Here is a 26,010-nt window from a genome sequence, read left to right on the forward strand (position 1 = left end):
TCAAATAGGTTTGTACTACTACCAGACTTAGTTCATCAGTCAAATAGGTTTGTACTACTACCAGATTTAGTTCATCAGTCAAATAGGTTTGTACTACTACCAGACTTAGTTCATCAGTCAAATAGGTTTGTACTACTACCAGATTTAGTTCATCAGTCAAATAGGTTTGTACTACTACCAGACTTAGTTCATCAGTCAAATAGGTTTGTCATCAATCAATTAACTTGCTAATTGTTTTCACTGATCTAATCAAATGATAAAGAAAGACAAGAATACAAGTTTTCTTTATATCATTTATTTGTATATATGGTATATTATAACTACACACCTTAAAAAGCAAAACAAGAGTTATCTTCCTTAGATTGTTAAATGTGTTTTTAAAATGTCTTTCTTTCAAACCTTTCACTTTAATATATATAGGTTATTTTAAATAATTGACATTTTCAAATAATTCAAAATCATTTACTTTTCAACACTTATTCCATATCAATACCCGTAATTTTTAATTAAAGATGTACTTATGTGAGGTTTGGGAATTTGTGTCAAATGTTTAGACTCCTTGGTTTTTTTTCCCTAGGATACAGGGTAAAATATTTTGAAAAACAACACCCATTTTCTTTTCATATATGACTTCAATAGCTCATAAAAAGTTATTTACCAAAATTTAAACAGATTCTGGAATCTTTTTCCCTTGATTTGAGACCCAAATAATACCAATGTAAGTATAAGGTAAAGTTGGGAGTCATCCTTTTCCTGTTATATTTTAAAATTCAAATATCTCGGAAAGGAGCTCCATAACCTATCAATATTTTTAGCTTAATTTGTTCCTTAACAAATGCTCTTTCGACTTACAAAATCAATTCAAAATCAAGATTTTTAAAATTTCATTTAAGTACATCCTTCAATTTTTTTAAAGATGCTGGACTAGAATAGAAAACAGCATAAAATATCATAACAAAATCATTTTATACACTGAAGAAATTTATGTTTTATTCTCTTAGCGTCTACTGCATGGTTTCAACTGTCAAATAGTACTAAAATAACTTACATCATAAGAATATTAATAATATACTTTAAACAGTGAAGTTAACTCTTTCCTCCATAGTGACGCCTTTTGATGCCACCCCCTTTACTCCATAATGACGCCTTTTGACGCCTGTGTAGTACCTCAGTTGAAATACTTTGACTACAAAGTGTCTGCTTCAGACTTAATAAAATTTGTATCCAATATGAAAAGGATATTCATAAGAATATATCTGACTTGAATTTATTTGATGAAATATTTGTTTTTCGCAATTTGTTTATACTTTAAAGCATTTTTTTAGCATTTTATTGAAAAATCCTATGCGAATCAAGTATGCAAAAAAAAAATGTCAATGGAGGAAAAGGTTAACCAAATTTATTGAAGATATTTGAATACTTATACAATCACACTCCAAGTATCAATATCTATCATAATCAATTCTTTACCAATATGAACCAGATGCTCCGCAGGGCGTAGCTTTATACGACCGCAGAGGTTGAACCCTGAACGGTTGGGGCAAGTATGGACACAACATTCAAGCTGGATTCAGCTCTAAATTTGGATTGTGATTAAATAGTTGACACAGCATAGGTTTCTGACACAGAATGAATGTGTTCTAATGAACTTAAAATTTTTGTTTTCTCTTAGAGCAATTCACTATGCTGTTGAATATTAATCCTCTCAAAACAAGAATGTGTCCTCAGTACACGAATGCCCCACTCGCACTATCATTTTCCATGTTCAGTGGACCGTGAAATTGGGGTAAAATCTCTAATTTGGCATTAAAATTAGAAAGATCATATCATAGGGGACATGTGTACTAAGTTTGAAGTCGATTGGACTTAAACTTCATCAAAAACTACCTTGACCAAAAACTTTAACCTGAAGCGGGACAGACGGACAGACGAACGGACGGACGAACGAATGGACAGACGGACGCACAGACCAGAAAACATAATGCCCCCCTACTATCGTAGGTGGGGCATAAAAATGTTTGAAGAAATTTTCTTTTTTATTTATGAAATTTCAAATGAGAAAAATTGAACCCAATTTTTTTAATCACATCCCCCTTTCCCTTATTCCAAAATTAATCTCAATTAAAATTTCTAATGGAGTTTGCAACAATAACTACTCATTTAAATACATCATAAAATATTAAGATGTAAAAAAAACTGCTTGTTATCACTGAATGTTATTTATTATAATTTATCAGTTGGTAGTAAAAAGTGAATATACATTGTATATTGTATATAACAAAGATTTAAGTTGATTCTGGACAAAGAAAGATAACTCCAATTAAAAAAAAATCTTGCTATTGCACAATATTTTGCAATTAGATATTTCTTGCTTACTATTCTGGACAAAGAAAGATAACTCTAATTAAAAAAAAATTTGCTATTTCACAATATTGTGCAATTAGATATTTCTTGCCATTGCACAATACTGTGCAATTGAAAAGACTTGCTATTGCACAATACTTAATATAATAATTTTAGATCCTGATTTGGACCAACTTGAAAACTGGGCCCATAATAAAAAATCTAAGTACATTTTTGGATTCAGCATATCAAAGAACCCCAAGATTTCATTTTTTGTTGAAATCAGACTAAGTTTAATTTTGGACCCTTTGGACTTTAGTGTAGACCAATTTGAAAACAGGACCAAAAATGAAGAATCTACATACACAGTTAGATTTGGTATATCAAAGAACCCCATTTATTCAATTTTTGATGAAATCAAACAAAGTTTAATTTTGGACCCCGATTTGGACCAACTTGAAAACTGGGCCAATAATCAAGAATCTAAGTACATTTTTAGATTCAGCATATCAAAGAACCTAACTGATTCATTTTTTGTCAAAATCAAACTAAGTTTAATTTTGGACCCTTTGGACCTTAATGTAGACCAATTTGAAAACGGGACCAAAAGTTAAGAATCTACATACACAGTCATGACAGTTAGATTCGGCATATCAAAGAACCCCAATTATTCAATTTTGATGAAATCAAACAAAGTTTAATTTTGGACCCTTTGGGCCCCTTATTCTGTTGGGACCAAAACTCCCAAAATCAATACCAACCTTCCTTTTATGGTCATAAACCTTGTGTTTAAATTTCATAGATTTCTATTTACTTATACTAACGTTATGGTGCGAAAACCAAGAATAATGCTTATTTGGGCCCTTTTTTGGCCCCTAATTCCTAAACTGTTGAAACCTTAACTCCCAAAATCAATCCCAACCGTTCTTTTGTGGTCATAAACCTTGTGTCAAAATTTCATAGATTTCTATTAACTTAAACTAAAGTTATAGTGCGAAAACCAAGAAAATGCTTATTTGGGCCCTTTTTGGCCCCTAATTCCTAAAATGTTGGGACCAAAACTCCCAAAATCAATACCAACCTTCCTTTTGTGGTCATAAACCTTGTGTTAAAATTTCATAGATTCCATTCACTTTTACTAAAGTTAGAGTGCGAAAACTAAAAGTATTCGGACGCCGGACGACGACGACGACGACGACGACGCCAACGCCAACGTGATAGCAATATACGACGAAAAAATTTTCAAATTTTGCGGTCGTATAAAAATCTATACACTTTTCCTAAACACAAAACTCATTCACAATTCAAGGAAGATAACTCTGAGCAGTCAACAAAAATAAAACACACTAATAACTTAACAAGTATTCATTAACAATCACCATAGTAACAAGCATCTTAAACATATTTCCCATACTATTTATCAGAAAATTAAATATAATGTCAAGTGAAAGGTCAAGGCCATTAACAAGTTCTTCATATATAACATCTTTTTAAATTCTTAGCTAAAAACGTTTTGACTCACAATAAAATGTTTAGTTTTGAATGGCTTTTATAGCAGCCTATATGGTATGGTATGGTTTTACATTGTTGTGATGGCTGTACAGTTAAAATGCTTACATACACTTTATTTCAACTTTGGTGGAAAGTTGTGTTATAGGCAATCACTTTTCCTTATTATTAAATATATATTTTCATGTTTGACTGTTTTTAAGGCCTGGGCTTGTGGTTAATTGAAAAAGACCACATTTTTTTAAGTCCAACAATTTACTGCTATAATTCTTTATGAGTTCAGAACAACCAGTATTTAAAGCCTTATCATAAGGTAGAGACCTCGCACGTTCATTATAAGAACTTATCACAATTTTGACCTATTAACTAAGAAAAGACTAGTTAGCTTATATCTATATCAATTATAATGGATTTTCAACAAAAAATACAGATTAAGATCTTCTTTTATATTTGGTCTAGTTACTGTTTAACTTGCAATTATTATAATGGATTTTCAACAAAAATTACAGATTAAGAACTTCTTTGATATTTGGTCTAGTTACTGTTTAACTTCCATTAGTCTATACAAACAAAATACTCCTATAAACCTATAAATTTTCTGTATGAAGATTTGTACCATCTTTAAGACACTGACATTTTCATTTTATTACTCTTTGGTTGAAAAAATAATGACAGTATTTTTACAAAACATCTATTTTGGTTAAATAATCAGGGTAAACAAAATTAGAGCATGACTTCTTGTGATAATGTCCTTGACCTTTCTAGCTTAACCTTGACCTCTACAGATCAATATAAAAAGAATGCATATATATATATATATAATAAATATTTCTGACAATAACTTTATCATTCTCATAAAATAAATAAATATAAATAAAAACTCAATAAAATCAACAAATATTCACTCAGTCATTCCTGTATGTTCTTTGACAACCATTCAACAAAAATTCTAGGAAAACTAAATAAAATCTTCATCATCTTTTCGGAGAGAACTTTGGGTTTTGTGGTCCTTCTGTAAAAGATCGAAGTTCGTAGTTCGCAACCCTGGGGTCAAATTCAAATTTGTCTCTGGCAAAGATGAGTCTGATATCTGTGTGGAGATAAATCTTACCAGATCTACTGCTGGCAAATCTGTAAAACAGAAAGTAAGGTTCAAGGTTAAAGTTCATACAAGGTGGAGATAAATCTTACCAGATCTACTGCTGGCAAATCTGTAAAACAGAAAGTAAGATTCAAGGTTAAAGTTCATACAAGGTGGAGATAAATCTTGCCAGATCTACTGCTGGCAAATCTGTAAAACAGAAAGTAAGATTCAAGGTTAAAGTTCATACAAGGTGGAGATAAATCTTACCAGACCTACTGCTGGCAAATCTGTAAAACAGAAAGTAAGATTCAAGGTTAAAGTTCATACAAGGTGGAGATAAATCTTCCCAGATCTACTGCTGGCAAATCTGTAAAACAGAAAGTAAGATTCAAGGTTAAAGTTCATACAAGGTGGAGATAAATCTTCCCAGATCTACTGCAGGCAAATCTGTAAAACAGAAAGTAAGATTCAAGGTTAAAGTTCATACAAGGTGGAGATAAATCTTCCCAGATCTACTGCTGGCAAATCTGTAAAACAGAAAGTAAGATTCAAGGTTAAAGTTCATACAAGGTGGAGATAAATCTTCCCAGATCTACTGCTGGCAAATCTGTAAAACAGAAAGTAAGATTCAAGGTTAAAGTTCATACAAGGTGGAGATAAATCTTCCCAGATCTACTGCAGGCAAATCTGTAAAACAGAAAGTAAGATTCAAGGTTAAAGTTCATACAAGGTGGAGATAAATCTTCCCAGATCTACTGCTGGCAAATCTGTAAAACAGAAAGGAGTCAAGGTCAAAGTTCTCACAAGACTGAGAAAAACATTCTCAAGGTCAAAATTCATACATGATAAAAATAATAATATGAATTCACAAATATTTGTAGGATACCAATTATGTGGATATTGTGGGATAGGTAATACACCTAATTTAGAGACTCAACAATTTCAAAGTGTTACTTTCCTTTGAAAGCAGTAGATAATGAAAACACAAAACACAATACACATAGAAGATTATTTTTCTTATATGAAAATTAGTCAGTTTGATAGTAAGAAGAATTAAGAAAAAGCTTGAAAATGGAATTTCAGAACCAGTCATGACAATTAAATATTTTAATCTCATATTCATTTGCGATTGACAAGAACAAAAAGATATATCAGATACCCTAAGGATCATTCAGCTCAAGATTGGTAAAAAATTGGTACAGAGGTTATTATACATAGGACTATGTGAGATTAAAAATCCTTTAAAATCTGAAAAAAATAAATCAAGACTAAACACAGATTCCTTCAATTTGTTCAGAGCAGTAACAAATAGTTCAGGAATTCTTAAATAACTGATATTACAGTACACAGTGCATATCATTCAATACTTTGTTTTTGTCTGTAAATATCCAGTTCATTAAAGTATGAACAATGGAGTTAGATCTCTTTGTTTGGAAAAATGTGACTTATATATTAGTTGTAATTAGTCTTTTGGTGTTATCTTGTTTGTAAAGTTGTCTAGGATATTGGTTTTCCTCATTGTAGAATGGCTTCCAAAACCTTCGGCTGCATACATGGTGAATAGTCATCTCAATGGCAATCACATCACATCACACCTTCTTATATATATACAAGAGTGTAGGTTGAAAATCCCTCACAAAATTTTTACTGCAAAAAGGTTTTAACTTTAACATTTTGACACTTTAGTTTAATCTTACAAATATCCCATAATGCACTTTACCTGAGATGTATGAGATAACGTAAGAAAGTTGGTTCTGTACTGTTTGTGTCTGCAGGCATATAAACTGTTCTTTGTCTCAGAAACGTTTGACAGTTAGCTGGCATGTCACTCATATCATACATAACAACAAACATCTTAACGACTGTCTTGTTTGGATTGAACAATGTCTTGAAAGAAAAAAAATATAAAAGTTATAGGCAGAGTTTTACTATTGTGAATGAACAAGAATAAATTTAAAGTCATATGAAACCTCAAATTAGAAAAAAAACATTATGCATATGTTTTTTATAACTAAATGGATAGTTTTCATTATAAAACTTAATAATGTACATAAACTTTTAATTCTTTAATTTTCTACATTTTTTATAAGCAGTTTACTTTTTTTTAATTGCTTGCTTCCAGGAAGCAATTTGCTGACATATTTTCTGTATGCAAAGTGACCTTAGCGTGACCCTTCTCGTAAAAATTCAGTGATGCTGAACGCATGGATTTACTATTAAAATAAACAATTATCTGATTGTACATGTTAAACATGTTCTCAATATCCATGCTTCTTTGTTGATTGTTTACTGTAAGGTGGCATTAGGTAAACTATGGCTTCAAAACACAACAATTAAGAAGCTGCCATTTTTTCACCTCATAACAGACGGAGAGAAAAAAAATGATGATTACACGATACATTTGCGTAAAAAATGATAAAATCGTGCACAGAAGACTAAGTTTATGATATATAAATGCATTGGTTCAGGAATTGGATAAATATTATCTTTCACCAGTCACTCATTTCATATGACTTTAACCCTTTCGCCGATGAGTCCCGGTTTACCGGGATCGGAATACTTCTTTTATATTTCCCGCTCAAAACAGTGCAAACATGAGTTATCTTTCTTTGATGAATACCCGGATGAAAGTGTAAACATGGCGCTTCTGTTTGTTGAAAACCGTGTCAAAATCAGAGGAAATTTACGGAATTTACGAGAATTTGAAATGAGGGAACATTTTTTTTTTAAAGAAAATGGAAGAATTGAAGCCAAACTAGTTTACTTTTTTGACAAAAAATGTTGTTTTATGTACAAAACACTTGGAATGGACATCGTTCAGTGTGAGGAATTTGTACAGCCTCGTAAAATTTTTCAAAATTTTGCCGTTTTGGGTTAAAAAATTACGATTTGGGGTCAAAGAGCAGAATTTTGAGAATTTCACCTAGATAATGCCGAAAATTTGAAAATTTGAATATTTTATGAAGAAAAAATTATCAAAACATGAACAAAAACTGTGAACATAGTGTTAGTGAATGATATAAATAAACAAATAACTACAAACAAGTTTTTATTGTCATTTATTATGAAGATCTCCCACTTAAGTAATAGTAGCCAGGGAAGCCATCGTCTCAGAGTAGCTTCAGTCTGGGCAGCAATCGGTGAAAGGGTTAAGCAGAGTTTGTAAATATTATTTTTTTTAATTAGGCCAAATAAAAATATATGTGTGGTTCCAGTAACACTACCGTCCCTACTTTTTCGGCTTGAAAATAGCCTACCCTAAAGATTTTATTGTCATTTTTCATTAAGCACTGTTAAAGTCAGAATGTTGCTCCCATAGACTCAATGTAAAAAAAACAACATAAAATTAAAAAAAAAAATCCCTACCTACCTACCCTAACTTTTTGTCAGATGTAACTGGAACCACACATACTTTTTTATTTGGTCTTATTTTTAAAGCTATGGCAAAGCCTATTTTTGGTACAGGAAACAGCAAGATTTTATCAACAGATAGATGCATTATAACTATCTAAAATTAATATTGTAAATTGATTGTTTAACATTACTTATTTGGGGCCTCTAATGGGTTACTGTACAATTTGAGTTGCTCATTGTTGAAAAAAAAAATTAATATGTCTTCAAGAAGCAAAGATCAGTATTTTGAAATCATGTGAAACATCTAGAAAACAAGAACCGAGAAACCAGAAACATTTATGAACCACATCAGCACACGACAACCACTGAACATCAAGTTCCTGACAGAGAACATATGCAAACAGATGCCGCCAGTTTAAACAATTCGCTTATATAGTTCATATTAACCAATAAAGTATTTTAAATGATATGGAATTTTATAAAATAAATCTCTAATAGAAATTTTGAGTTTGAAAAAATTGTATTTAACTAAAAATATTTTTTCTAATAATTTATGTTTTAGGTAAATAAACATTTCAATTCCAAAAATATCTTTTTTTTTTAATAAAAAGTATTAAAAATGTTTATAAATTTTCTTTATTTCTTTAAAATTCATATTAATTCTAACCTCAAAATCTGATATTTCATCAGGTACACTAATTATTTTAACAGTTAAATACTAATAAAACCCCTATTGATATTATATAAACAACTATAGAAATATTTTTGTTGGCATTCAAGGAATAGGTAACATAAAAAATGTTGGCATTCGAGGAAGACACTCACAATTGGTCTTCAATACAGCAACAAACTCCTTTAAAAAATCCTGTATAAACTTACAACTTGTACTGTTCCGCAGGTGGGGATCTTATAGCCTTTCTTTCCTAGGGATTCTAGGTTAATGTGACCCTGAAAAATAAACATACAATTATATTAAGATCTATCCTAGTTATTCTAGTTAACCCCGGAACCCTCCCCCTGGATCCGCCACTGATTTCAATGTGCTGTTGATTTTTATTGGTAGTAATTTTGGTGAGTGAAAAACATTAACAATATCCAATAGTCCATTTGCCAATTACTGATTTGATTCTGTTATTACACACTTTTAAATTAATAACTTCCCTTTGTGAATTGTAGACTGGACAATACCGGACAAATTTGGTTTTACCAATGCAAAGCATAGCAAATTGAAAGTGGTGTATTGGCGGTTCAACTAATTTTTCATGAAAAACACTTTCTGATGACAAAAGTATTTAGCTTAACAACAAATTAATGTAATTAAAAGATTTGAAAACCTTAAAGACTGCTCACATTACGCACAGGTAAATTTTCTCTTTCTGGTATCTCCCCATTGTAAATAAAAAATAATGTGACTTTAATGTCCCTCAAAAAGGGAGGGAATTGGCAAATAGCCTATTGTGCATGGTTATGACAGATTTTCATTAATATCCCTATTCTATTTTGTAAATATATTCTTATATCAGATAATGGTTAACTTGAAAAATTTACATTTAATTTAAAAGTAAAGGGTTTAGTAAAAAAAATTGAAAACAGAAATGGAGAATATGTCAAAGAGACAACAACCCAACGAAAGAGCAGACAACAACAGAAGGCAACCAATGGGTCTTCAACGCAGCAAGAAAATCCTTCATCTGGAGGTGGTCCTTAACTAGTGTTTTGATATAATATAACAATATTTATTTTAATAGGGGGAGTCTACAGTACTACAAATACGAAAATTTAATACAACTAGTGTTTTGATATAATATAACAATATCTATTTTAATAAGGGGAGACTACTGTACTACAAATACAAAAATTTAATACAAATTTATCAGTATACTCAATGAAATTTTATTTATTTGTAGATAACAAATGAAAATGAAATTGAGGATGGATTGTACTTCACTACATTGATCTTATATGAAAGGCTCATTCATTTTCCATTTAATTTTGTCTCATGAACATCAATCATACACCCAATCTCCAGTGAGGTGGGATAGGACCTTTATCGGGACTCCGGGATCGGGTGTTTTTAAGCTCGGGATTTTGGGATTGACCCTTTCGGGATCTGGGAATTCTTTTTTTCGAATTTCAGGACCTTGGGATTTCGTGTTTTTAAGCCAGGATTTCGTGATTTCGTGCTTTTAAGCCTGGGATTTCGGGATCAGAACCCCTCCTACCCTCCATCTCCAGTTGTATATAGGAACTAGTCACACCAGTTGACATTTAATTTTCATTGTACAGAAATACCAATAATACTGTTACATGTACTTACTAAATATGGTGAGGGAGCATTGTCATCTGACAACTGGAAGAAGTAAGCTGTGACCGGCAGTGTGATATGTTTTGGACAGAAGCTTCCACCAGCACCAATCTCTGCAGTGAATCCTTCGACCACTCCAATTGGTTCTATTCTACCATTCAACACAGATTCCTGAAATAAGGACATATTACGTTATATAAATGTACTGTTAATACAAAATTGTTTTAGATGTTTTTATCATGAGAAAAATTCAATCAGGTTTCTCACAAAGAAAATTCCATGAGTTTTGGACTCATAAGAACAACAATAACCAGTTTTATGTAGAGTCTGCAAAATATATATAAAGATGGATATAACATAAGCTCAACTAAGCTTTAAACCAACATCTGTCGACACTTGAAATTTCCTGAAATTGTAAAAGTCCAAACATGCATTTATTAGATCAATCTGTAAACACCAAGGTCATCTGTTTGACACCAAGGTCATCTGTTTGACACCAAGGTCATTCCTGGTCAGTCACAACAAACTTATAATTTAAATTAAAAAAAATTATAAAACGTGATATCTTATCAGATTTTGAAAACGCTAAGTATTTTCTTGAACTATTACCTCAAAATTTCCCAGAAGGCAATTTGTTGAAGCAGGTGCACTTGTACTGAGAACTTTCTGAGATTCTTCATGGTCAGTAGAGCTCTCAGACTGCAAGGCTAATTTTGAGCAGGATAAAGCACTGAAAAGATACAAGTCAGTAAAACAAATCTAATAACTTTAACAATAGTTCTAAATTATAAGTCTATCAAGTGAACCAACACCTGATGTGGTAATTATGTGGTAGGGTAAAAATAGTTCTTAACGTTAGAATACACAATATTAACGAAAATAACACTAAATAAAGTTTATGTTTCTGAAGCTCTTTTCTGGATCTACCTTCGTCAAAAATGCTTAAATTCAAGCGTTTGAAACCCAGGATGCACAGTAACATGAATATACGAGGATTTATATGATCAAAAGGCACATAAAATAAAAAGACAACTTCCTCCAAGGTCATCTTTGCCTAAGTGAAACAAAAAATAGTTAAATACAACAGTTGAAATACTTATGTTCTTGTCTGGCAATAATTTGTTCATAGCCAACAAAACTGTGGTGTAAAGATTAGAAGCTTGACCTGATAAATACCAGTTAAAAATTGATATATATATATATATATGTTTATCGTTTTCTGTTTAGTATTAAATTTATATTAAGATCCATTTTGTTACATCCCGTGATCAATTTTATTTGGCAATTGCCAATGGCAGTGAGCAGGGTTTAAGAACATCAGTTGTTTGACCTGTTAGTCAAATGCATTTTGTTTAAATATATTTCTTCACTTTTTTGGTCTTTTAGAAAATGTTGTTTGTGATGTATTTAGACCCTTCTACAACAAAATTTGTTTTACATGCACACGAATAAAAAAATTGCTGTTTTTATCCAACGCAATCATAGGTTTGAACCTAGTTTTCAATTTAGACTTGTTTATATATATATATATATTATAGTGTTCAGTATTTTAGTATTGGGTTGACAGACAAAAAAACTTAAATCAAGGACTGTGGATTCATTTATTTTTGTGGATGAAGGAAAACTTGCATGTTCCTGAATATTCAATTTTGTAGTTTTGCTGAAGTCTTTAAACAAGCCTTAAGAAAATTTGTCATTTGTTGAACATTTGATTTAGTTGCTCACCTTTATCCACGAAATCCACAAAAGTTGGAAATTAAAGAATAATAATGAATCCACATTATCATAAACAATTAAATAATTATAAGCCAGATGAATCTTGTCACAACGGGTGCCACATGTAGAGCAGGATCTGCTTACCCTTCCGGAGCACCTGACATCACCCTCAGTGTTTGGTGAGATTCGTGTTGCTTAGTCTTTAGTTTTCTATGTTGTGTCTTCTGTACAATTGTTTGTCTGTTTGTCTTTTTATTTTTTTAGCCATGGCGTTGTCAGTTTATTTTCAATCTATGAGTTTGACTATCCCTCTGGTATCTTTCGTCCCTCTTGGACTGGACACCTGACAATTATTCTATATATCCAGCTGTGTGGACTTTTAACATCTAGACATGGATTATATATCTTAGAAAGAATATTGTTTTTTGAACCATGGCTTGTATACCTTTATTTCTTGTGTTTTTGGTGTAAACTTACTTTTTGATAGCTTTGGTACTAATTAGAGTATTGTCGTAATCAAATCTGCCACCTGAAGATTTTCTCTTTGTTGGTGCCTGTAAAAATTAAATTAAATGGTATTTGCATTAACACCATAAAACATATGTAAATGCTAGTTTGATGTCATTAGGTAAATATAGATTACAATATATCATGTATTTAAGGAATGACTGTAATATTTTTTCTGTCTATAAAGAAATAACATAAAAAAATTGGTACAGACTGAATAACGCGCGTAGTGGGTTATTTAACAGTGTGCACCACATTTTTTATGTTATTTCGAATAGACAGAAAAAATATTACAGTCAATTCTTATAATTCAATTCTAAATTCCATTTTAAACCGTAGAAAACCATGAAAAAAACGTTGATGATGTCACGGTCACATGACTAATCTATGTCTATGGGCTGATAACAAAATAATGTCAGCCAATCAGAAGACGCGTTACATCCAAAATTAAATTATATATATATAGACATAAATTGAGATATTGCCAGTAGTGTAAAATTCTAGAGCAGTTGTGCTTTGAATACTGTTGTTTGTTTGTCGTTTTTTTCATTTTTTGCCATGCGTTGGCAATTTGTTTTGGGACTTTGAATGTACTTTTGATATTTTTGCTTTTCTTTTTCAATTGATTCATTGAATCTCTTTAATAGATGATATGTATGGCAAACTTCTTTTTGTTTTGACTCTATGATCCGCAAAATCTTTCTAAGGTCACCACTTTTCTAGATGTAACAATGCCAAACCAGGAGAAAGCAAGAAAATTTTAAGGTGTGATCATTATGACAAATACAGAAAATAGAAGAGAGCATTGCCACAAAATCTGTATTTTAAATCAAATTGTATGTGTATTGGTCAAGATGTGCAATTAGTATAAGGTAGGTGATAGTGTCCTCTGTCCATATCCTAAACTTTGAACATTTAAGGCTCCTTGTTGAAAATCGTACTTTGACCTATAATGGTTGACTTTTACAAACTGTGACTTGGATGGAGAGTTGTCTCATTGGCATGACATACCACATATTCTTATATCTATATAATAAGACTTGTGAATAATTCTTTTTGAAGCCTATAGCTAGATTTTACAGACACAATGAGACACTAACCCTTTGTTACCATGGAAACACTAATACTTTTTTACCATCCATGAATTTTTTTACCAAGTTAAAATGTTATAGTTGAAAACCCTTTAGACTTCATTTTGTATAATAAATACCGATCAGATAACAATTGGTTAAAAGTACTGAACAGACAGCAACCATATTACCATGGCTACTTACTGGACTATACCTTGTTAGAAGCCCTGTTGCTGTGTTACCATGGATACTTACTGGACTAGACCTTGTTGGAGGCCCTGTTATTTGTTACCATGGATACTTACCAGACTAGACCTTGTTGGAAGACCTGTTATTTGTTACCATGGATAATTACTGGACTAGACCTTGTTGGAGGCCCTGTTATTTGTTACCATGGATACTTACCGGACTAGACCTTGTTGGAGGCCCTGTTATTTGTTTCCATGGATACTTACCGGACTAGACCTTGTTGGAGGCCCTATTATTTGTTACCATGGATACTTACCGGACTAGACCTTGTTGGAAGACCTGTTGCTGTGCTGAACATCATACTGGTACTCTTTCCCAGATTTCTCTGGAATATCATGATTTCTTCTTGGTTTGGCATAGAAATATCTTCAGGCTGTAAAACAAAAAGACTTTTATAGCTGACTACTATAGGGGTGTGGGCTTTGCTCATTGTTGAAGGCCGTACTGTGTGTGACCTATAGTTGTTGATGTCTGTGTCATTTTGGTCTCTTGTGGACAGGTGTCTCATTGGCAATCATACAACATCTTCTTTTTTATATTATAACTAATTTTAACAAGTTTATTTTTGATGTGAATTCTATTATTCAAGAAACAAAGAAATGTAATTTCATTAATGGGAGCTAATTGCCATAAGCACGATAAGTGATAGTATATGAATTTTGGTAAGTGGTTCAATATTTACAAATGTATCTATTCTATTTACGTCAAGATTTTTGCGTGGAAACCTGTCAGCCATTATCTGATGATATAGTCAAGAAACTGAAAGTACAATCAATCAAATCTTGTGCAATAACAGAAATACCTTTTTAACATGAAATAACTACGTGTTCTTGTTTGTTTTTTTTCTTCCTTCTTTTTTCTTATTTGAAACATTTCTTTACAATTACAAATAGCCAAGCATTCTAAGACCTTGACATTAAGGAGACAGAATTTAAACGAGACTTACCCTTCCCATTTTGTTGAGTTCCTTTGTCATTAAATGTTTACACAATGTCTTCCCTAGCGCTAGTTTATCTTCTTTCTTCTTTTCTGAGGTTACCATTGTGACAGAGTTATTCTGTACCATCCCAACACATTTATTATCAGAAAGATGCAGTTTGGCTATTTCCTCTTCCAAAGAATCATTAAGATCTCCATCACTATTTGAGGTAGGTTTCACATCATTGATAGATGGTGATGCATTATGGGTAAATTGTTTTTCATTTTTAAAATGATTGGCATTACATTCAGAAAGACTATTGGTTGGAGTAGAGTTATCACTAGATTCATCGTCTGTCAATGACAAACCATTAGGAGACCCGTCATGTGACCTGCAACCATGGTTACCATCATGTGATCTACTATTATGGTGTCCATCATTAACAAGAGATAGCGAAAGTTTTTCAAAATCTGGTCCAGGTTCAGAAAGACTTTTAAACAAACGTTTTGCCACAGTTTCTCGACCACGAGACCCTGACTTAGGTCTATCACATTTGTCTGTAATATCTAGACTAGATTTTTGTACCGATAATTTTATAATTTCATCATGCAATATCGGACTAACTTTTTCTTGAAAGACTTTTTGTTTTTCCTGTGTTTTGTGGAATGTAGAAGAATTTGTATTTCCTCCACTATCACTAGTTCTGTCCTTCTCAGATATAATCCCGTCATCAACATGATCAATGTCCGTAACAAAATCCTTTTTTTCAACTACAGTAACATCCTTTTGATTATCAATTTTATCACAACTTGATTTCCTATCACTAGCCTCAATGTCATTTAAATGTTCACCTATGAAGAATTTACATTTGGTTAGAGGTATTGAACCAATACTGTCGTGGATGACCTTGTCCGGTACTCTGTGAGAAAGACTTGCGAGGTACGACTCTAACTCCTCGGAATGGAGGGGTTTCATTAGATCTGACAAATCAGAATACATTATCTTATCTTCTACATTCTCTGCAAGGTCACTGAGGTCAATCTTACGTTTTTTGTAAGTCGGGTTCTGACTTTTGGAATTTGTTGTGAACAAGACTTTAGGGCTTGGAAGACGTTTAATCAGTGTATCTGGATCAGTAGGATGTTTGGAATGTGAGTCTCCTTTAAATGAAAGGGGTTTGACCTTCAGACTCTCCTTCAAAAGTTTTTTTGCATAACAAAAATGTGAAGCACCCTGGGATTGGTTACTGCTAGCACCGGGGCTGACTGTTTGCATAGAAATGTTTGACTCTTTCTTGAGATCTGTTCCCATGGCAACTGAGGAGTTACAAGTTTTATCCTCTTCATTTGTTTTCAATTTTCTTCCAGATGGAGGTTTGTGATAAAACAATTTTTGATCAGGTACAACTTGTCCTTCACTTGATTGCTGACCTAACTTTGACCTTGGGATTGATTCTGTACATCCATCATCTTCATCGGAAACTTTAGGAGATTTAGGTCGAGAAGGCAGACACACATTATTATCTAATTTTTCAGACTTTTTATTTTTTGTTTGGTCTGATTGGTCAGATTTTTTATGTCTGTTATCTGATTGGTCAGATTTTTTATGTCTGTTATCTGACTGGTCAGATTTTGCATGTCCATTATCTGATAGGTCTGATTTTTTATGTTTGTAATCTGATTGGTCAGATTTTGTATGTCTGTGATCTGATTGGTCAGATTTTTTACGTCTGTGATGACTCTCCAATGATTTTAAGCTATACTGATCTAATCCTAAAGACTTTGAGGAGTGTGGTCTTTCTGACAGGGGCACATTTGTTGAAGTTCTATGTGGGGTTCTTGCTTTCGTAAACTTGTCCTGTTTCTTTTGTCGACCTTTACCACATTCTATACAAGTAAGATGTGGCATATCCTGAGGGCGCGGCAGTGATGCCACCGATACTTTCATTGTGGCATGTGTCATATCTGATTGCGGAAAATGGTGGACATTTGGAATGACTTTAAAGCTGTAATTGACAGTCTCTCCTGGTGCATACAACCTACAAATATACCATGCCTACAGATCATCAAGTCACATTGTTTTGAGACAAGCTTATTTAAGGATAACTAAGGATATTCCAGGCATAGATTACCTTAGTCGTATTTGGCACAAATTTTTGGAATTTGGGATCCTCAATGCTCTTCAACTTTGTACTTGTTTAGCTTTATAAATATTTAGATATGAGCGTCACTGATAAGTCTTATGTGGATGAAACGCACGTCTGGTGTACTAAATTATAATCCTGGTACTTTTGATAATTATTTATAAGGTGGTCATATCTTCACAATGTCATCATGCATATCATGCGTACTTTGACCTATAATGGTGTCTCCCTACAAATTGTGACTTGGATGGAGACTTGTCTATTTGGCTCTCAAACCACATCTTCTTATATTTATATATGATGTCGTTTGTTGATGTGGTTCATAAGTGTTTCTCATTTTTTTTAATATATATTGATTAGACCATTGGTTTTCCTGTTTGAATGATTTTTTACTAGTCATTTTTGCGGCTCTTTACAGCTTCCTCTTCTGTGTGAGCCAAGGCTTTCTGATGAAGATCCTGTTTTTTTTTTACCTATAATGGTTTACTTTTACAAATTGTGACTTGGATGGAGACTTGTCTCATTGGCACTCATACCACATTTTATAACTTGCTGTTCTGTGTGAGCCAAGGCTCCGTGTTGAAGTGCGAAACGAAATTGAAACGAAACGAAACAAAACGAAACAAAACGAAACAAAACGAAATTTTTTGAAGTGATTTGAAAAGCAAGGTCGTAAATCAAACTTGCATCAAACAGTTTTTTGATTGATCTATGTTTGAAGCAAAGAGCCTGGATCTGACATGTCTGAATTGGTATATTGAGTTTTGAAGTGCCGGTAACCATCAAAGTAAATCAGTATAATTTCAACCAAAGAAGTATTTTTAAAATCAATAGCAAATAGTTTCAAAAGATATATATATAAGGCACATACACTAGTAATACAATATTGTATATGTCTAAGTATTCCATGATCTTTTTTAAGTTTTGTTTTTAAATTGATAAAAAAAAAAATTATAGTTTCTTTTCTTTTTGTTGGTTCCTATTTCGTTTTGTTTTATGTTGATTTCCTTTTTTTTGTTTCCTTTCGTCTCTTTTTGTTTCTTTTCGTTTCTATTTCATTTCGCACTTTATAGGCACCCCATTTTCTTATATCTACATATGATTCATTACAGCTGCCCAGTACAGTAAATTGTAATTCAGAAAATTTTGCGAGCATTTAACATACAACATTAAATAGGGACATAACTCAAGAATGGTAAAAGTGACGCTACCAAAATTCAAACATGATCTGAGTAATGCGGTAATAAGCATTGTGTATACATTTCAAAAAGTTTAGTTGAGGCAAAGTTTAGTTAGAGAATGCAAATCTATTTTGGGATATATGGACAAGGGGTAACAACTTAATTCCCCTTTAGCTACAATGGGTACATAACAATGACAAAAGCTGTCATTTAAGGGCAATAACTCCTATACCTGTAAATAACTTCAAAAGGGAGACAATCTTTACTGGAAATCATCCAGGAACTCAGTTGTGAAAAATGTAGATATGATCTGATGGCCTGCAGGAGAAATCTTCCTGTAACACAGCCAGATTCAGTTTTCTCCATTCTATAAATAGAAATAAATATATCAGTTGTTTGTGGTTTATAAGTGTTTTTTGTTTCTCATTTTTTATATAGATTAGACCGTTGGTTTTCATGTTTGAATGGTTTTACACATGTCATTTTTGAGGCCCTTTATAGCTCTGTTCTGTGTGAGCCAAGGCTCTGTGTTGAAGACTGTGCTTTGACCTATAATGGTTTACTTTTACAAGTTGTGACTTGGATGGAGAGTTGTCTCATTGTCAACCACATCTTCTTATAACTATATATGAGTTGTTTGTTACTATGAAAGCAATCAATCAAATATCCCTAAATGGTAAAAGAAGAAACTTATAGACTTTTTTAGGCATTTAAAATTTGTTTTGATGCAAGGTCAAAGGAGCAAAAAAATAATTAGTTTTTATTTCAATTGGAAATCCAAGTAATTCATTGCAACCAATGTAATAATTATAGATTTTCATTGATCATCTCAACGAGATTTCTAGCTTGACCTGGTATGGCCACAGCCAGAAAAGCAATCGAATTGAGATGACCAATGATAATCTGATTTTACCTATGATGATGTTGTCAATTTCATGTCAATTTCATTAGCAACACCATGTGCCTCCTAAGTTTCTAGCGATAATTTTCCATCTCAAGCCAGTAGCATGATATGAAAAATGATCACAAAAAAAGATCAAAGGAAAAATGCACAGAATAGAGATAATACCTGTTATTTCTCCTTAGTTACAGCTCTAATAGTGTTTATACCTGATATTTCTCAATAGTTACAGCTCTAATAGTGTTTATACCTTTTAGAGATTATTTGTACATCCCATCTTTCTAGCAGCAATGCTGTATCCTGGCATGATACAGTGGCTCCCTCTACTGTTGAAGCCTCCAACTGACCATGATTACATTTGGGGAGTAGTAAAACATCCACTCGCATTGGAATTTTGTTTCTACACATCATCAGCATTTGTTTCCTGAGCTGGTCTGCTTTTCGACACTGAAATGATTGAAATATTTATAAATGGAATTAACCTGATTAAACATGCTGGTCATAAACCTAGCTTCACACACTGCCCTGACACTGACGATAATAAAATTTAGAATGGAAATGGGGAATATGTCAAAGCAGCAACAACCCTCTTGCTGTAGGCTACCAATGGGTCTTCAACGCAGCGAAAAAATCCTGTAACCAGAGATCACCTGACCCTAAATAAAAATGTGTTATAGTTCAGTGAAGATGGACGTCACACTAAACTCTAAAACATATAAATGAACAAAAATTTTAAAAAACATCCAAGACTACAAAGGCCAGACGCGGTAGGGTTAAATATGTTTTGTGAGATCTCAACCCTCCCCTATTATCCTCTAGCCATATAAAATAAAGAAAAACACAGCAATACACACAGAGAAACAATTTTGTGGTAAACTTTGTAAGTATCCATTCTGATTAGGCTTTAACAGCACCTTGCCTATTTGTCAATTCAAGAGTCCACACATGGCTTATTGATGGAAAATATTTCATCTCATGTATACATATGAAGAGTATGGTCTGAATACAACTTTGGAGCTGTGCAGGTGAAGTTCTTTTGAAAGTATCATTGGTCCTGTTGACATTTGGTTTAGGGTGGCTATTTTTCCAGATGTACGGATGGTGCCAAGTGTGTGGGGCATAAATAAGTGACCTAATTCACAAACTCAAAACACCATGATACACTTTCATCACCTTACCTGCTCTCTATGTCTATCACAACTGTGGCTCTGATCAAGGCTAGGACAATGTGGACCTTCAACTCTCCTCTTAGGAGATAGATCTGGTATCCTGCCTTCTGTTATCAACATTCCAATATCAACAAACAAATCAATCGGGTCGCAAACACAGTCTTCCATGTCTTCTGATGCTAAAAATAGAAACATAATATAGGGATATTGCATGAATATTGGACAATATTCACCAATATTCATGCAATAACCCTTTTATTGTATAGCAATATAATATTTGAAGGTAAAAAATGGTTTAAACTAAGATTTTGTCGTTGATGACGTCATGAATTCTGAAGATTTATTGCACTAGTGCAATATTTGAATTTATTGCACGCTAACTTTTGGTTATTTTCTGTGGGAAATATTATATTGCTATGCAATAAAATAGAATATTCTTCTTTTTACCCAAATTTAACAATATATATCCTACTACACTTGAAAAATATACAATGGGTCTTTTTGGCTGTCCCATAAATCTGCTTTTTAACCTCTACATGGATAACCTTTTACTCTCTTGCTGAGAGTTATTTTTCAAGGTTGCATTTTGTGTGCCAGAAAATATGACTGCGCTATGTTTGGGACATCAAGTGCCCAACATTATGACATCATGCACTAATTAAGAAATAATTCATGGAAGCCATAGATTTGTTGGAAATTTACACATGGCCTGGGTCGTGATATTCGAATTTTATCCTGAGCGTTAGCGAGGGATAAAATTAACGAATATCACGGCCCAGGCCATGTGTAAATTTACAACAAATCTATGGCTTCCATGAATTATTACGATTCTAATAGGACAAATATGATCATTAAAAAACTGAAGCGATGATGGTAATACCGTGTGTGTGGCTGTTCTATTTTACCCACTGTTTGATAAATGTAAAACAAATCTAATAAACATGCATGAATGATTTCTTAACTAACCGCTAGAAAAAAAATGTGATTACTTTATTTACTTCTTAGTAAACCCAACATTTGCAATTTTAAATTTACATTTTTTATCGTAAGCTACCGTCAAATTCACTGTTGACATGTTGTAACCAAGGAGCCGCCATGTTGACTTGCTGAAATCAGTAAATGTGCGAATAATGCAATAGAACAGAAAACAAGCAACACCTACCTCAATACTTTATTTTAATGCAATTGTATCCGAGTTTAGAAGGTAAACGCAATAGAAAAACCTTCAGCTTTGACGTTTTCATTCGTATGACGTCATGTTTTGAAATGACGTTAATGCGCCAAAATCATTACTGGAATTTCGCGGAATTTTAATTTATTTTGTTTTTGTCCATTTTTCCGTTCTCTAATGTGTAAATTCTTTTTGTTATGCGTCAGAATCAGAATAAATGTTCTATATTGTTTTATTCAATTGTAATGTTAACACAGCGAAATCCACAACCGTTTACACATAGGTTACGATACATGTGGATTTACGTGGGAGGCATATTTAAACAGCCATTTGTGTACATCTTGGAGTCTGCGCTAAGTATAGATATATCGAGAATTTTATCACGGTGTTGTTTACAAAGCGAAAGAAGCATGTCATATTAGAATGACCGTTAAATTTGGGAGCCATTGAAGAAAACCATAACACTGTTTAATCTTCAGTCTTTTATTTGAAAAAGGTAAAGCTATGATTAGAAGCTTGCATGAATTAAAACATAGACACATGTTTCCCCCGTCAGCAAGAGGGTTAACAGTTTTATTGATCCAGATATAAACAAGAATATATATGTGTCCATTTGTCATACAGATGAAATGCCTGCTCACAATATCACATTTTTATGTTGATATGACCACAAACCAAAACGTAAATAGATATAAGAAGATGTGGTATGAGCACCAATGCGACAACTCTCCATCCAAGTCACAATTTATAAAAGTAAACCTTTATAGGTCAATGTACGGTCTTCAACACAGAGCCTTGGCTCACACCGATCAGCAAGCAATAATGGGCCCCAAAAATGACTAATGTAATACTATTCAAACTGGCAAACCAACGTTTCCTTGCTCAGTCAACAAACAGTCTTCAACTATGATGTCTAAAACAAACTTTTTATTATATAAATTAGATCATTAAGTTTTCCAGTTTGTAATGATTCATAAGTCAGATATATGAAATTTGGCTATTGCATGTATTGCTTCACAACTCGTTCTATTCATTTTTGATTTGTTTCATGTTATGAGTACTGTGAAGGTATATTCCATGGAGAAACATGCAAACATTAAGGGTCTAGTTGAATCAAGATCAGGATTGATGACGAAGCCACATAACTGTGTCCTGGAGACTTATATACATGAATTGATCCAATGAACCATGTATATTTTCAAGATTTGGACTCTCCTCTAAATTCCACTGGTTCTTTTCCTTTATGTAAGAAGAGAAACACATTTAACCTGAAGTTTTTTTGGGTACATTGTAATAAAATTATAAAATGGAAATGGGGAATGTGTCAAAGAGACAACAACCCGACCATAGAAAAAAACAACAGCAGAAGGTCACCAACAGGTCTTCAATGTAGTGAGAAATTCCCGCACCCGGAGACGTCCTTCAGCTGGCCCCTAAACAAATAGACTATTATGATATCATTTGTCAAAAATAAATCATCATAAAAACGGAAAACTTTATCAATGAAAAAGAATCACTTGTAACCAGACATCATGTTAAATACAGAATAATTTTTAAGTCCAAGTGTGTATGATTATCATGCTTTTTTTTTTTAAACAAGTCCCAGTGGGTATCACAATACCATGAATATACATAAATAAAATCTAGCTTATCTAATTTTCTTACTCTAAACTAGAAATTTGTTCTCACCTGGTTTTTTTTCAATAACATTGTTGATTCAAAAATATCAATCAGGATATAACTATGAAATAATGATGAAAACAAAGAGTTCTAATTATAGTACAATGTAAGTTGAGTTGTCATGTTGTTAACTGACTCATGTACACTTTTGAGTCACATTTTTTTTAAATCACAGAAAAACAGGGTTTTACGAAAATATATGTGTTCTTTTGTTTTTAATGTGATTATAATTTGAAACCATAGTGTTTTCCTCTTCAAAAAAGATAGCTTAAATAGAACAAAAACCTTTTTCCGGTTGATTGGTTTTAATTGCTGTAAAAACAGCTGTTTTGTACGGACCCATTTGTTATGCAGGAAATGACGACCCTCCCCGGGTTGAGCTACAAACCTGTCTCTGGCTTCATCTTCCGCCTTATCACCAAAAAACTTTTATTATCTCATAGCTCTATCCTTCATTTCCTTATCTGCATGAAAACGGGTCTTAAATTCATCTAAATTTTCGATATTTCGAGGGTTTTTGACGTGTTTCGTCCGAGACATCTGTTGTGTTTACTTCGTCCGGAGGTCACGTGAACACTTTTCCGTAAACATTGAGAATTATAACTTGATACTTAAAAATAACGGCTATCTTGTAGAAAAATTAACTTTGTAGATAATTTCACATCCTATAACGAAAAATCTTTTCGACAAATAAACGATCAAAGTCAAACGAATACAGGTGATTTTGACAACCAGAGTTCATTGAACTTTGACCTCGCTGTTGTTGAACTTTTACCCGTAGAAACGTATATCCGTAAAAGGTAACCGGTTTATTTTGTGGAAACTTAAAATTGAAATTTAGCTAGAATTAAAGAAAGGAGAAAGTACATATTTTTTTCTTTGTAAAACGAACAGAAGTTTGATAAGCAACTTACGAATAAAAGGGAGTTAACCCAAAGTCAATATAAAAGCGCGCGCTTTTTAAAGTTCTAAAAGTCTAAATTCTTTAAATTAATTTTTAAAATGATCTCTTCTGAAAGTAAAACAACAGGGAGGTTCTAGTAATTTTATTTTTTCAAGTTAAAAAAAACTTTGATAACTAGAATACTAAAAGTCTAAATTCTTTAAATTAATTTTCAAAATGATATCTTCTGAAAGTAAAATAACAGGGAGGTTCTAGTAATTTTAATTTTTCAAGTTAAACAAACTTTGATAAGGCCAATTAAAATTAATTGCTAGATTTTCATCCCCGCCCGCCCCTCTGAAATCGTCCCGCCCCGATTTTTTTTATTTAACAAAAATACGATTTTCGGATTTTATCATGTCCGTTACCAGGAACCATCGATAATTTCGTTTCATTCAACACTTCCTGTTTCAAATTTTGTTTTTGTATTTCTCCGAGTAATCTAATAACGATATGATTGAGTCGACATATTCTGCTGCTCTATGATGACAACATCTACCGAGAATAGAGATTGATAACGAGAAGGGCATGAAATATTCGAGTAACGAGTAAAACGCCTTGTCATTTAACGCAAGTTGCGGTAGTCATAAGTGAATCGAAAAATGTGTTTTTTCTTTATTTATACGATGACTTTGTGTCAGGAAATTTGGACTGTGAATGATATCCAAAGCGCAAGAATCGTAGAACAAATTGGTACAAAAAACATGACTGGATTAAAGAAATTGACACAAGCACGAATTTGTTTGATTTATGACCGTATATTGAGAAAAAAAAGTCGACAAACACACATTTTAATTCGGGTATCCCTTATATTAACCCATGGCTGTTGTTTTTGTTGACAAACAGCAAACACCCTCTGTAACTGTCCCAATACCCTCAATTTGGTCATTAAACAACAACTACTTTTTGGTTAAGTTCATGTTTTACATCATAATTACTTTCCACACTGAGTTTACATTTTATTTTGTACTCATAATACTTGTGTTGCATACAATTGTACCAATATATTTTATTGATTTTATGTGGACTACAAACCATTGCTTAGAAAGTAAAATAAATTTGGTGTAGGTCTAGTCCAACTGAAGAGAGCATTTATCTTCCCTTTGATGTATACTATAAATAGGTTTCTAAAGCGGCAATTACATGTATAACAGTGGTTGCCAATCAGGGATTTTTATTAAAGAGTTTAAAAAATAGTGTCAGATTCCTTATACAACATGTACATACATTATACAAGCTTGTTCTCCACTAGCATATACCCCGCGGTATGAAGAACTTGTGACAAGGGTTTCATATGAAATAAAATTTAAAAAATAAAATCCTCCCACCCGCCCAATGTTTTTAAAAAATTTGGATGAAAATCTACTAATTAATTTTAGTTGGCCTAACTAGAATACTTTTTTCCGTAAACAGTAAATTCAAGACAACTAACTTTTTCTAGCTTTGGAAGTTGTAATTTTCTAAAGAAAATTCAGATGGACTTTTAAAATTTAGTAAAATAATGCTTAATATTGACTTATTTAACTCAGAAACAAAGTCTAGGGGACACAATTGCAATTCACTAAACTAACGCGAAAATCAAATAATAAGTTGATATTAATATGTCAGTTATAGCGAAATTTAACACACATGGCGTCTTTTTCAATATATAATTTATAATAATACATTAAATTCATGTCAACATCATGAAGGTGTTCTCGAGAAACACTCACTTGGGAAATATACATAAACAAAAAAGATGTTGAAGAGATGTATGAATGGATTTG

General features: G+C 32.6%; 1 protein-coding gene across 5 annotated transcripts; it reads right to left on the reverse strand.

The window, feature by feature from the left end:
* Nucleotides 1-277: 277 nt before the first annotated feature.
* On the reverse strand, nt 278-24,028 carry LOC143052887 (atos homolog protein A-like). Of its 5 annotated transcripts, none has more exons than XM_076226043.1 (12): nt 23,690-24,026; nt 20,460-20,629; nt 19,532-19,728; nt 18,613-18,747; nt 15,084-17,094; nt 14,394-14,510; nt 12,789-12,865; nt 11,205-11,325; nt 10,608-10,766; nt 9,170-9,238; nt 6,657-6,823; nt 278-4,983 (listed from the first exon to the last, which is right to left on the reverse strand). In XM_076226043.1, the coding sequence occupies exons 1-12, from the start codon at nt 23,703-23,705 to the stop codon at nt 4,827-4,829; spliced, it is 3,396 nt and encodes a 1,131-aa protein (XP_076082158.1). In that variant the 5' UTR covers nt 23,706-24,026; the 3' UTR covers nt 278-4,826. The 5 variants fall into 5 exon arrangements, with proteins under 5 accessions (XP_076082158.1, XP_076082159.1, XP_076082160.1 ...); XM_076226044.1 differs by lacking the exon at nt 23,690-24,026 and adding an exon at nt 23,311-23,662; XM_076226045.1 differs by lacking the exon at nt 278-4,983 and adding an exon at nt 4,998-5,063 and having other exon boundaries at nt 23,690-24,028.
* Nucleotides 24,029-26,010: the final 1,982 nt, after the last annotated feature.

Source organism: Mytilus galloprovincialis, chromosome 11 (genome assembly GCF_965363235.1).
Source record: "Mytilus galloprovincialis chromosome 11, xbMytGall1.hap1.1, whole genome shotgun sequence".
NCBI lineage: Eukaryota > Metazoa > Mollusca > Bivalvia > Mytilida > Mytilidae > Mytilus > Mytilus galloprovincialis.

Bases quoted from the DNA above. Each gene is read 5' to 3' on its own strand.
- LOC143052887 (XM_076226043.1), bottom strand. The intron at 17,095-18,612 runs GTATAGGAGTTA...GTATATTTGTAG, and splicing joins CCTTTTGAAGTTATTTACAG to GTTGTATGCACCAGGAGAGA. The intron at 14,511-15,083 runs GTAAGTCTCGTT...TTTGTTTTACAG, and splicing joins AACTCAACAAAATGGGAAGG to CCTGAAGATATTTCTATGCC.